At 50.4% G+C, this 12,188-nt stretch overlaps 1 protein-coding gene across 3 annotated transcripts in view; it reads right to left on the bottom strand.

Moving 5' to 3' along the window:
• Nucleotides 1-12,188, bottom strand: part of DIS3L2 (DIS3 like 3'-5' exoribonuclease 2) — a 261,720-nt gene that overhangs the window by 16,630 nt on the left and 232,902 nt on the right. For all 3 annotated transcript variants that reach the window (XM_067561129.1, XM_067561130.1, XM_067561128.1), the window contains 2 exons: nucleotides 7,373-7,556; nucleotides 3,339-3,425 (listed from right to left, as the gene is read on the bottom strand). In XM_067561129.1, coding sequence (XP_067417230.1) covers nucleotides 3,339-3,425; nucleotides 7,373-7,556 — 271 coding nt within the window. The remainder of the gene's footprint in view (nucleotides 1-3,338; nucleotides 3,426-7,372; nucleotides 7,557-12,188) is intronic.

Below are 12,188 nucleotides of genomic sequence, written 5' to 3'. Positions count from 1 at the left end.
ACTTGGCTCCACTCCCATTCAGCTGAACACCTGAGGGTCGTCTGGAAGACAAAAGGACTTTGAAAGGGGGGAGGAGAGTCCCGGGCAGGGAAGGTCGCTCCTGGGCTGAACCCCAGGAGCTCTGCATACTGTCACGGGTGTGTGTGTGTGTGTGTGTGTGTGTGTGTGTGTGTGTGTGTGTGTGTGTGTGTGTGTGTGTGTGTGTGTGTGTGTGTGTGTGTGTGTGTGTGTGTGTGTGTGTGTGTGTGTGTGTGTGTGTGTGTGTGTGTGTGTGTGGCCATCCTGGTGATACAGCTGAAGAGCATGCAGCGTCACTTCTGAATAGAGTGAGTGCAAGGCCACATCTCTGCGAGATTATGGCATTTCGCACAAAGTTGAGCCACTTTCTGCTCAGGATAGTGCCAGACTAGTGCCAGGGTGAGAACGCATCCCTGCTGCACAGCTGAGGTCGGCTAGAAATGCGGCAAAAGCCGTGGACCAATGTGCACTCTTGCACTGATATCGGTGCGAAGATCGGATTTGCACCCCTCCTCTGCAACTGCTAGGTTCGCCGGAGCTGGCAGAGTTTCAGCATCAGGCACAAAGGAAACGGGCCCGGTTCCATCTTGGGATAGTGCTGAAAGGCAGCTGGAAAGCAAATGAGCCTTCCAAAGCACCCAGCTCAGATCAGGAGATCATTTGAATGAGACATTGCCCAGCCCACCCGTTCACCAGATCCTAGGCTCCCAAAGACATTCCTCCATATTTTTTCCTCTCATGGAATTCCTCTTTGAGGAAGTAAAGACTCAACATCACTGCCGACGATGGGCAGATACTGCCAATCTGGCTGTTGTAAAGGCATGTGCTTGCGTGGCAGGTGAGTTTGCCAAACAAGCAGAGATAGCTGGTGGCGGAGAGCAGGAGGGGGCTCAAAGTTTATTCTCCTCCTCCACGCTCCAGCAGGCTTTCCATAGAGCACAAACATGGCTTTTGAACATAAAGAGAAATGAATTGTTGAACAAGAACACATAGTTTAAAAAGCTCTCAGCGCCCCATCCTGGGCTTTGCTGGCCCACCTGGCCAGTTTCCTTCTGTCCAACCCTTCAAAACACCAGGCCGTCTGGTACCTGGGGAGCAGATGTGGGGTCATGACACCACACAACCAAACAGCAGGCTGGAAGTGGACCCCACAAAATAGATACTATCAATGGGATTCAACTTAGACAGAATTTCCCATTGAAAGGGAAAGAAAGCCACCCAGGCCTCCGGCGTTTGAGGAGAGTGACACACGTGAAAGCCAGACAAAGGGTCATTATCTAGAGAAACATGCTGTAAAAACACACCCGGCTGAAGAGCGGAGAACTGCGTAGCAGCAAACTGTACTAATAAGTCCAACGTGTGCGTGGAGGGGAGGATAATTACCACGCGGTTTGCGCTAATTGCCATCATCAGAGCCTCCCCAGTTACATTTGCAAACAAGCATTAAGACACTGAAGTACAGCAGGACTTCAGGCAACTGCTAATGAGTAAATGGAGCAAATTAACTAATTAGAAGAGTGACAATCACATGAGTAATGTCAGGAAGACGATGCATTCCCGCGGTGCTAAACAGTCAGCGGCAGAGAGGCTGCTATGAGCGACGTGTCACCTTCTCCTGGCTGGTGGGCTGCGCTCTCAGAGCTGGCCTCCCTTCGCATTGCTGCCGAGGTGACAGGGCAGACACGTCACAAAAACGATCCTGTTTTGTCCTCTCCGTTAATTTGGTGCCGATGAAACGCGCTGGAGTAACTGTTCGGGGGGATGCACGGGGCACCACAACGGACCCGGCCCAGCCACAGCTGGGCAAGCTCCCCTCCTGCCTGTTCTCCCACCTGGCCCAAAGAGACCATCTCTAGAGACGGTGGCCCACTCAAAGCTGGGCCTCTCTGTTGACAAGTGCAGGTCAGTGCTGGGTTTTGATGGGATGCCTGTTTACTCTGAACTGAGACTAATTCATTTAATGTTGGACCAAACAGCTGTGATAGGGTCTGACCTGGGCTCTGAACCAGTAACCGAGAGCTACATGGCTCTGACCCCCGTTCTCTGACTCCTCAGCTGTCCAGGCACCTGAACTGTTCTTTAGGAAGGGAACTGCTACCAGATGTCATGACGAGGTTTTCACGTGGGCTGTTAGGACCTGACCCAATTCCCTTGAAGTCAAGGGGAATCTTTGCACTGATGTCCTTGCAAGCTGGGTGCTCCCAGAATCATAGAATATCAGGGTTGGGAGGAACCTCAGGAGGTCATCTAGCTCCAAGCAGGACCAACCCCAACTAAATCATCCCACCCGGGGCTTTGTGAAGCCGCACCTTAAAAACCTCGAAGGATGGAGATTCCACCACCTCCCTAGGTAACCCATTCCAGTGCTTCACCACCCTCCTAGTGAAAAAGATTTTCCTAATATCCAACCTAGACCTCCCCCACTGCAACTTGAGACCGTTGCTCCTTGTTCTGTCATCTGCCACCACTGAGAACAGCCTAGCTCCTTCCTCCCTGGAACGCCCTTTCAGGTAGTTAAAGGCTGCTATCAAATCCCTCCTCATTTTTCTCTTCTGCAGACTAAAGAAGCCCAGTTCCCTCAGCCTCTCCTCACAAGTCATGTGCTCCAGCCCCCTACATCATTTTCGTTCCTCTCTGCTGGACTCTTTCCCATTTGTCCACATCCTTCCTGTAGTGGGGGGCCCAAAACTGGACACAATACTCCAAATGTGGCCTCACCAATGCCGAATAGAGGGGAATAATCACAGTGCTCCTACCAATGCAGCCCAATGTGCCGTTAGCCTTCTTGGGAACCAGGGCACACTGCTGACTCATATCCAGCTTCTTGTCCACTGTAACCCCCAGGTCCTTTTCTGCAGAACTGCTGCCTAGCCACTCAGTCCGTAGCAGTGGGTCCCTGCTGAGCAGTCACTTAAACCCTTTATGGCACAAAAACGTCCTATGTGACATACCCAGAACTATGCCCCGGCGGTGGCCATCATAAGAGCCTTCTGGCTGTGTCACTTGAGGGAGACGATCCAGCTCAGCTGCTTGGCACGCACTGATTGGTGAACCCCGGCCATAAATAACCAGACGCACCTCACTGGCAGGAGCAGACTGGACACATTGGGTATAAAAGTGGGTCATGCGATACTTCGGGGCTGCTGGGAGTTTCCAATGACTGCGCTTAGCTTCTTCATCTCTCTTCCCGCCCTCCCCCGTGTAACAGCATCTCAGGAGAGGGGACGGAGCATAGACCTGGGCTGCCAACACAAAGCAGGTGGCAATGGGCCTGAAAACATTCTGGTGCTGGTTGCACATTGGCACCTGGCCGCTCTTACCTGCATCGGCCTGGAGAACATGTTGGTCAGCACTTCTTTCCTGGCCTCTGCGTAGCTGTCTGCACCAAGCATTTCATTCAGACTTTTCTGGGAGGAGAGAAGTGGGGAAAGACATACAGTGAGAGGCTGGGGGGGGAGAGGGAGAACAGACAAGTCCTGCTCTTTGCTGCTGTCTTACTGCTCCGGGGATCTTAGAAAGGGCAAACACTTTATAACAAAAACCCTCTCTTCCCTGTTTATTCCCAGCACTTAGAAACTTGAACTAAATGTTTTCCTCACTCAGTGTTTTTCCTCCAGATGCACAGCCTGGCTGGCTACGGCAAGGTCTTTCCTGGTCCCAGCTTGGTGCTCAGAGCCTGGTTAGCTAGGGCAGGGCTGTCTGACATCACTAGGGTGCAGACAAAGTTTCTGTACATTGCACAGTCACTTACCACATTGCTCAGCATCCACCCCCCAAAGGCAGCCGCCATCACGTGGGGCACAGAAGCCATGGGACTAATCTCCGAACATTCACAGTGATGGACTTTTAACCTCTCCCACTCCATCGGCAGATCGAACCCCCTGGCCTGGTGACTCCAGCTCCCGGCCCAGCATGCAGTAAAGCAGATTGCACTGCCCGGGCTCAACGCACGGTGTAGAGACCTGAGGGATGCATCGTTCTGAAAAGGCCACTGCACTAGACTAGTACAAGCAGTATTGCCTCCTCCTCGGTGGGAAGGGCCACAAATGTTCACTGCTCAGAGGAAAAGCATCCCTTGGTCTTCAGAGGCCCTGACAATGGGGATCATGCAAGCTCCAGAGGAGGCAGCAGAGCAGCGGGGAAGCTGCCCACACCTAACAGAACAGCACGAGGGAGGCCGATGAGGGGCCGCATTACAGCAGTCTAGGGCGATGAAATAGAAAATACTGGAGTCCCCACTTCACTTTCTATCTGGAGTTAAGCTTCATGACTTGGGCTACGGAGAGTGCTAATCTGGGGACCCTTCGAATACCCTTCCTTGCATACATAGTGCATGAGGCTTCCCAGCACTGGTCTCCGGTCCCACCCTGGAAACCTTCATTTTTCTATGCAGAAATTGCTTTACTGCAACGACTGGCTGGTGAGGACAGAGTGAGCCAGGGACAGAAACGGCAGGGCTGCCTGAACACACACAGCTGCCTCGGCTACCACCTAGGAAACACACTACAGCCGCCTCAGAATCCTTTCTGTTTCTGCCCCTGGCTTTTCCTTCCCCGCCCCAGGGAGCGTGTGGTTTTACATACCCCCAAGGACGAAGGGCCTGAAAACAGGGGCTTTGGCCCTGATGGAGTAATTACACACGCAGCAGCATATACTGGGACTCTGAGGTTATCCTCTGACACAGGCACTTATAGCACACTCATGAGCACAGCATCCAGGCATCAGGTACAACAAAGATTGGTGCTGAATTTATTCCTAGCAGCCCCATCTCTTCTCCATCCCTTACTTCAGCTGCTGCTGGAGATGTCTTTCCTCTCCATCTACGGCTTGTTCACTGCCCCGTCTCTGCTCTCATTCTGCAGTTTAGTTATTTGCAAAGATTCCTTGGAATTTCTGTCTCTGCAAGAAACACCCGTAACCCCATCATCTGAGGGGTTCAGGGTGCTTTGCGCATTCATTCATTACATCTCAACACCCCCAATCATAGAATCACAGAATATTAGGGTTGTAAGGGACTTCAGGAGGTATCTAGTCCAACCCCCTGCTCAAAGCAGGACCAACCCCAACTAAATCATCCCAGCCAGGGCTTTGTCAAGCCACACTTTAAAAACCTCTAAGGATGGAAATTCCACCACCTCCCCAGGTAACCCATTCCAGTGCTTCACCACCCTCCTAGGGAAAACGTTTTTCCTAATATCCAACCTAGACCTCCCCCACTGCAACTTGAGACCATTGCTCCTTGTTCTGTCATCTGCCACCACTGAGAACAGTCTAGCTCCATCCTTCCTGGAACCCCCTTTCGGTAGCTAAAGGCTGCTATCAAATCCCCCCTTGTTCTTCTCTTCTGCAGACTAAACAAGCCCAGTTCCCTCAGTCTCTCCTCACAAGTCATGTGCTCCAGCCCCCTATATCATTTTCGTTCCTCTCTGCTGGACTCTTTCCCATTTGTCCACATCCTTCCTGTAGTGGGGGGCCCAAAACTGGACACAATACTCCAAATGTGGCCCCACCAGTGGGGAACAATCACAATGCTCCTACCAATGCAGCCCAATGTGCTGTTACCCTTCTTGGCAACCAGGGCACACTGCTGACTTATATCCAGCTTCTTGTCCACTATAACCCGCAGGTCCTTTTCCGCAGAACTGCTGCCTAGCCAGTGGATCCCCAGTCTGTAGCTGTGCATGGGATTCTTCCTTCCTAAGTGCAGGACTCTGCACTTGTCCTTGTTGAACCTCATCAGATTTCTTTTGGCCCAATCCTGCCATTTGTCTAGGTCCCCCTGTGATCAATGAGGGGAGTTTGAATTACCTAGCTTCCTAAAATACTTCTCTGGCCCCCATCACTGTAGCATCCAAGCACCTCGTAATCTTTAATGTATTTATCTGCATAACAGCCCTGGGAGGCAGGGCAGGGATATGATCCCATTGTACAGATGGGGAACTGAGGGACAGAGCAGTTAAGTGACTTGTCCAAGGCAGCCCAGGAAGTCTGTGGCAAAGTGAGAAATTTAGCTTGGGAGACCAGGGCTGTGTCCTAACCACTAAGCCAGCCTCCCTATCACACCCACTGTACAGCGAAGGTCACCGGGTGCTCACCTAACATAGCCGAGATCAGACTGATGCAGTCACTAGCACTAATGGAACACACGAGTCCATATGGCCAGTTCCCTGCTCTAACCACTATACGACGCTCCCCCCAGTCGGAGGGGTAGCAAACATTCTCCAGCACAATTTGCCCATTGCATTTAGAACTAGATCCGCTGTGTCTGGACATGGTAGGGTTTGAGGTCAAACTAGTGTGGGAGGCATTTCGCTTCAGCTGGGTAGACCAAGCCACAGTGGATGCTGACCTTGGAGATGACATTAAATCACTGTAAATCCTGCTTCTTTGCTAAAGGAGAGGGAGACAGGGTATGTGGCATCTGGAGCTGCCTGCCACGATCCCACAGACTCTCCAACGCTTCTCTCTGACCATTCTTCATGTGGTTTGTGTACCAGTTCTGGCCCAGCCACTAACTCCCTCTGTGTCTCAAGCAATTCCCTTCAGCTCTCTGCCGTGACCTGCCCAGCTGTGCCACAGGGAGATGCCTCCCCTGCCTGACAAGGGGCTGAGGGGATTAACCAGTTACTGTGTGGGCAGCACTCAGGAGATGGGAGGTGTCTGGGTGGTTTTTGGGATGGTCTTTTCCTCAAGATCCTCCCCTCCCGAGTCATTATCAGTGACCTCCACTCCACTCCCCACGGGGGACAGCTCAAGAGACCAGACAATCACCGGACAGACCAATACCTCTTGTGGCTTTCTCATCTTTTCTGCAGCATCACTGCTTTCATTTTTATACCCTCTGAAGAACATCACATCCCCCTGCACGAGAGGTGTTTGTCGGGAGGCCCCATATTTGGTTTGAGACAGAAGGGCATTACCAGCCTTTTCGGAAAGGTTGGCTCTATTGGACTTCACGAGGAGACAGATTCTAGAGACCTGCCCCCCCCAGCTGAAGATGGGGCAGAAGGGTTTCAGATGAGGGAGCGCCAGTGCACCTGGAAAAGAACTGACATGGCAACCCTCTCCCTGCTCTTTATGCCCCGTGTGTGTCTACAAAGGTGAAAGGGCAGAGGCACACTCCTCATTTCCAAACTCCCCTGGTCCCCCCCTTGGCCTGCTCTGCACGCAGCACGTTCTCCAGTTCAGTGGTTGTCAGTCAGCTGCAGCACCGTGCAGAAGACAGGATAGATTACCCAGGGAACAGAGAGCAGGTAACCACAAGCCATTACACGAATGCTGTTGGAGAATGTATCAGTAACCCCAGGAGGGCTTCACCATCTAGACAGTCTCCCGTGGTGCGGTCTCCACTCACGTGCAGGGCTCCAGCGCTGCTGAAATCTATCTCCAGTCCCATCTGGTCGCAGAACTCCATGAGATCGTTCAGCATCTTAGTCTGCGGTGGGGGGTGACGGCGCAGCAAAGCCTGTTGGGGGAAGGAGCGGTAGACCTGATGGGCGACGGCCATGTTTGACAGCAGCATGAATTCTTCCACCAGCCTGCAGCGAGAAGAGACATCATGAGAGTTCGAGCAGGAATTCCTTGGGGACATGAAGTGCTAACCTTAAATCAACGGACAACCCAGCTTGTACTCAATGCTGGGAGCTAATGTGGCAGGAGAGCCTGGAAGAGCAGTTATCAGGAGATTAGACCTGAGACAAAAGTAACACCCCCCAAAAATCCTCTCTCTCCAGCTGAGGTTCCCCCTGTGGACTCATACTGGGCCATCCTAGTGGTGCAGATATGCAGAAGCCAGCAATGAACTGACTGCTCAAATTACAATAAAAGAATCCTGCTGCAGGTCATTGTGTCTCCTGAAACGTTTAACAAGGCAAGCAAATGCAGTGTGAGCGACAGCACAGAAGACAAACACAGATAGCTGTTGTTGCAAGCCAGAGGAAACACAGTGCCCCCCACCCTGAGAACTACAAGAACAGTCAGCACAGCCACATGAGTTTCATGCAAATTTCCATACTAGGACCCTGCCTCAGCCTTACACAAATGCAGAGGGCAAAGCTGGAAACAGAGACAGATGGCAAGGAAAGCAAAGCAGGGCTGTGTACACGATAAAGGCAGTACCATGGCTATCTGGGGCTTCTCCTTCATTAGCTGTGCTCTATGGCAGACACTCACAGAGACCAACTCGAGCCAGTCCAAGTTCTCCTCTCACTCGCACTGAATACACAGTCACTAGAGCGAAACCTCGAGAGCAGCACCCGGGACAAAATATAAGTCAGAGCACCAAAGATGATCCCAATGGCATCATGGGTTATGCTTTTATCACTGCAGCACTGTGTCACAAGAGACATGTTTAACAGGGCTTCAAGAAACAGAGAAATGTGTTTAATTGGGCTTTCCACCATTTGCTCTGTGGATTTCTCAAGTTGAGCTAACTGCCAAAAATGATAATAGAGTTGTAAACGCTGCCTCCCGCTCTCCGCGTTGCATATGCATATTACCACTAATTGTGCTGGCATCTGAGCACTGCTCATGCATGCCAAGTGGCCATCACAGAGCAATCTGGGGAAGTCCCTGGAGGTGGGGCCCATGTGCCTTTGTGGCAGATTTGTAGGACCAGGCACAGTACTTTGTTGTGCTGTGTGACTTAGAACACAACAACGGAGACCGCTGGGGAGTTTTGCTGTATGTGCTACTGAGGATGACTAGCAACATGTGGATCACGCGACACTATATTCCAGAGGTACACTATAATAATTGCGCATTCCAGACTCATCGTATGGTCAACCGATTGCACTTGTGAAGTACCCAAAAGAGAAAGGCAATAATTAAAGACAGACCCAGAGGAGGAATAAGCAAGTAACAGCTGTAATCAGCAGTGAAAATGCTCATCTGCAATGGATCAGAACTCCTCTCCTTAGGGACTGTGGAGATAAAAGGCCAACATCCTGGTTTCTGCACACACAGCCCAAAGGGCTGACAACTTCCCTACCGAGCCAGGTTTGAAAAGGAGGCTGCGGTGAACAGGGTGAACTGCGGTGAACAGTCACCAGTCAATTACCAGCACTATAAACGTTAACATTGGGCCAACTACGATTTTATTTTAACTGATAACATTTACACGCAAGCCCTTGCAGAAGTGACAAGGGCTGCAGGTAACGCAGTGGCCATCACAGAAGGAAGCTGGGTTCATTTAATACACACCGATGACAATCCGTTTCAGAGAGGAAAGTGGTTAAGTTCGATATGGTAAAAGCCGCTCTGGCGCAGTTAAACCAGCAGATGGCAACATTGGTCCCTTTATGGCAGCTGGTACCCACAGGCCGTTTGACAGACGAAGGGATAAAGCAGCATCCTGCAGGCTGCTGTGTAAAACAGGAGTTTCTAAAAGGGCAAACCAAACCAAACAGGGGTAGCCGGGTTCAAATAGCTCATCGGTGAAAGGAAAACATCACTGGTTTCTGTCGGAGCCAAACACTCTGTGCTAGATAAAATAACCACAATGAGTCTCCAAGCCTAGATTTCAGTGAATCATTTGGGAAGCAGAAATACGTTCCTGGCAGCCTGGGACATGTACAAGGCAAAGCACGGTCATCAGTGCCCGCACTTCTACAGCAAACTCCTATTGCGATGGGTGGTGGAAAAGCAAATGGTTAATTGAACCATTCTGGCAAACACTAAGGCCAGTAAAACGTATCATCCAGATTCTTTTCTTTTCTTTTGCGCTGATCACATTGCAGAGGAAAGTCAGAGGGTTACAGTACTAGGCAGAGCCACCTGAACACATGGGCAGATGTCCCGGAAACACAGGCGCTGCTGTGACACACCAGGCCCATGGTCCCTTTAGTCCAGGACCCTCTCTCTATCAGGTCTTTCAGACACAGGTGTAGAATTTTGCTAGAGGACAAGACAATAACTTGCCCAAGAGGGAAATTTCTTCCTAATCCCTGGCAGTTAGCATTGTCCTCAGGCATGAGGGATCACAGCCCTTGTAATTCTTTATCCAAACTCAGGGGAATGCAGTTTGTATTTTTATTGTTCACAGGAGTGTCTAATCCTTAGCTCTTTGCCTCGCTGATAACTTGGGGCTGCAAATTCCACAGGTTCAATCTGCTTTGTATTTTTTTTTTAAATATTTTGTTTCATGAGGATTTTTTGCCTTTTAATTTTACTGGGTGTTCTCTTGTTCTCATGAGTAAGAGTAACTGGAAGCATCTGACAGATAGCCTCGATACCATTTATTATCTTATATATCTCTACCATGTCCCCTTTGCTTTGCCTTCTCTGTAAACTAAAGAAATGTCATATGCTGCTTCCTTATCTCTCAGCAAATGCACATCACTCCAGATTTGCAAAACTCCATTCTGGGGGCCCATCTCTATAGCATTTCCGTCCTGCCCTGCTACTGTAGTTCCAAGCTTATCAAGGAGAGATGTTAAATAACTGGGTGGTTTGGGGATATGGATAGGAAGGACTTCAGTTGAGACCCAGCCCTCCTAACTGCTTTCATCTGAGACTTGACGGGACATGAACCCAGCTTTCCAGAGGGGAGAGGCTAATGGATTAACTCATCATGCTGAAAACCCCTAGCAGAATGCTTGAGAAGAGAAGCTAACAAACAGAGACTCCGTAGAACATTTCCCTGTCAATGAGTCCAGCTTTCTCCCAAAGGGAAGGTGTAACTAACTAAATATGGCAGAATGGTTAAGCGAGGCTGGGAGCCGCAGCAGAAGCCTTCCCTTTTTGTTGTATGTTTGCCAGCTCTTACGGTTCTTTACCAGCATATTTGTTTCTTCTAAACAAATGATCCAAGGCTCTCTGAGAGCTACTACAGCAATACATGCAGCCCAGACACCACGAGCAAGCCTACAACAAACCAGTACGCTCACACAAAGGAGGGAACCGGCTTTGGTAAGGAGAGAGGGCTTAGTTTCTTGTGTCCAAAGAAGAGTTATCACAGTCAGGATAAAATGTTGTAGAAAATGGCAGCCTCTAGCCCCCAGCTGGTCAGTTCCTATGGGCCAGGGTCAGTACAGATCTTGTACTGCTGCATGAAGACCTGTAAAGGTTCCAGTGCCACTGATTCAATGGGGAAAAACTCCCATTGCCTTTCATGGAGCTGGAATTTCATCCGTGGCTGCTGGGACAGAGTGCTAACCCCCAGCTACCCTACTTTGGGGGTGAAAGAGCCAGTCTTTCCAATTTTAACCCTCCTAGATGCTGTGTCACTTCCGCAACCATTCTCTTTTCAAGTCAACATTTCTCCTCCTCCTTTTCAGAGCAGAGATACTTACGCGGGTTTTTTTCAGTTTCCACAAAACAGATCGAGTCATTTGAGTTCCGCAAGCGTGAAAGATGAATTAACACTGAGATGCTGCTTTGCGCTAACTCAGACGCTTCTGTTTTAAACTTCGGACTGGCCAGAAATGTAGTCACCGAGGACAGTGTATACTGAGTGCCCGTCTCCAGAGGGACAATCCCCAAATGGGCAACAGCTCTCGAAAGGGAAAAGTCCCATCTAGGCTAAGGTGAAACATGAGAAATTCCTGCCCGGAGTGAAGACCTGACAGGCTCTGAGGAAACAAGTCAGGATTTCAAACGAACGGATGCTTTCCCCGTGTTGGTGAGCACAGGAAGTGTGTCTGTGGCTCAGAGCCCACAGGAGGCCACGTCTGGCTCAAACATGTTAATGCATAGGGCTCACTGCATTTATGAAGGATGGAGAAGTGTTTCCTTCTCTGGGACTGAGATTTTGTTTGGATGTTGAGGAATCGGTGTTGTTCACCTTTAAGGGGAGGATACCAGGCAGTTACCCAGCATGGGTGGCTAGTTAAAAGCAGAAACTGACCTTGAGAGGGGAGGGCCTGCAGGAACTGTCATTGCAGGTGGCCTTCCCACCTGTGATCGAGTGCAGGCTGGGGATACCCAGCTGTCGGTCGAGTCTAGGGCTGTACGACTACAAACCAGGAAGCCCCCCAACCACTCAGCTCTCGAAGGCCATTTCAGAATGCAGCTACTGCAGGCTGTAACTCCAGCTAACATTTTCGTTTTGAGAGCACAGGGCTTCAAGTCAGCAAATGCTACTTTGTGGTTCGGAAAAAAGAAATGGATCATAAGGCAGCCTGGAGCTGAAGTCTGGCTGGCAGGGTCTGGAGGCCAGCACTGAAGCCTGG

Source organism: Emydura macquarii, unplaced genomic scaffold (genome assembly GCF_026122565.2).
Source record: "Emydura macquarii macquarii isolate MOO-44397 ecotype Brisbane River unplaced genomic scaffold, CSIRO-AGI_Emac_v2 contig_2365, whole genome shotgun sequence".
In the NCBI taxonomy this organism is placed as follows: Eukaryota; Metazoa; Chordata; order Testudines; family Chelidae; genus Emydura; species Emydura macquarii.
Note: the sequence above shows the minus strand (reverse complement) of the source record. Positions and strands in the feature narration are given on the sequence as shown.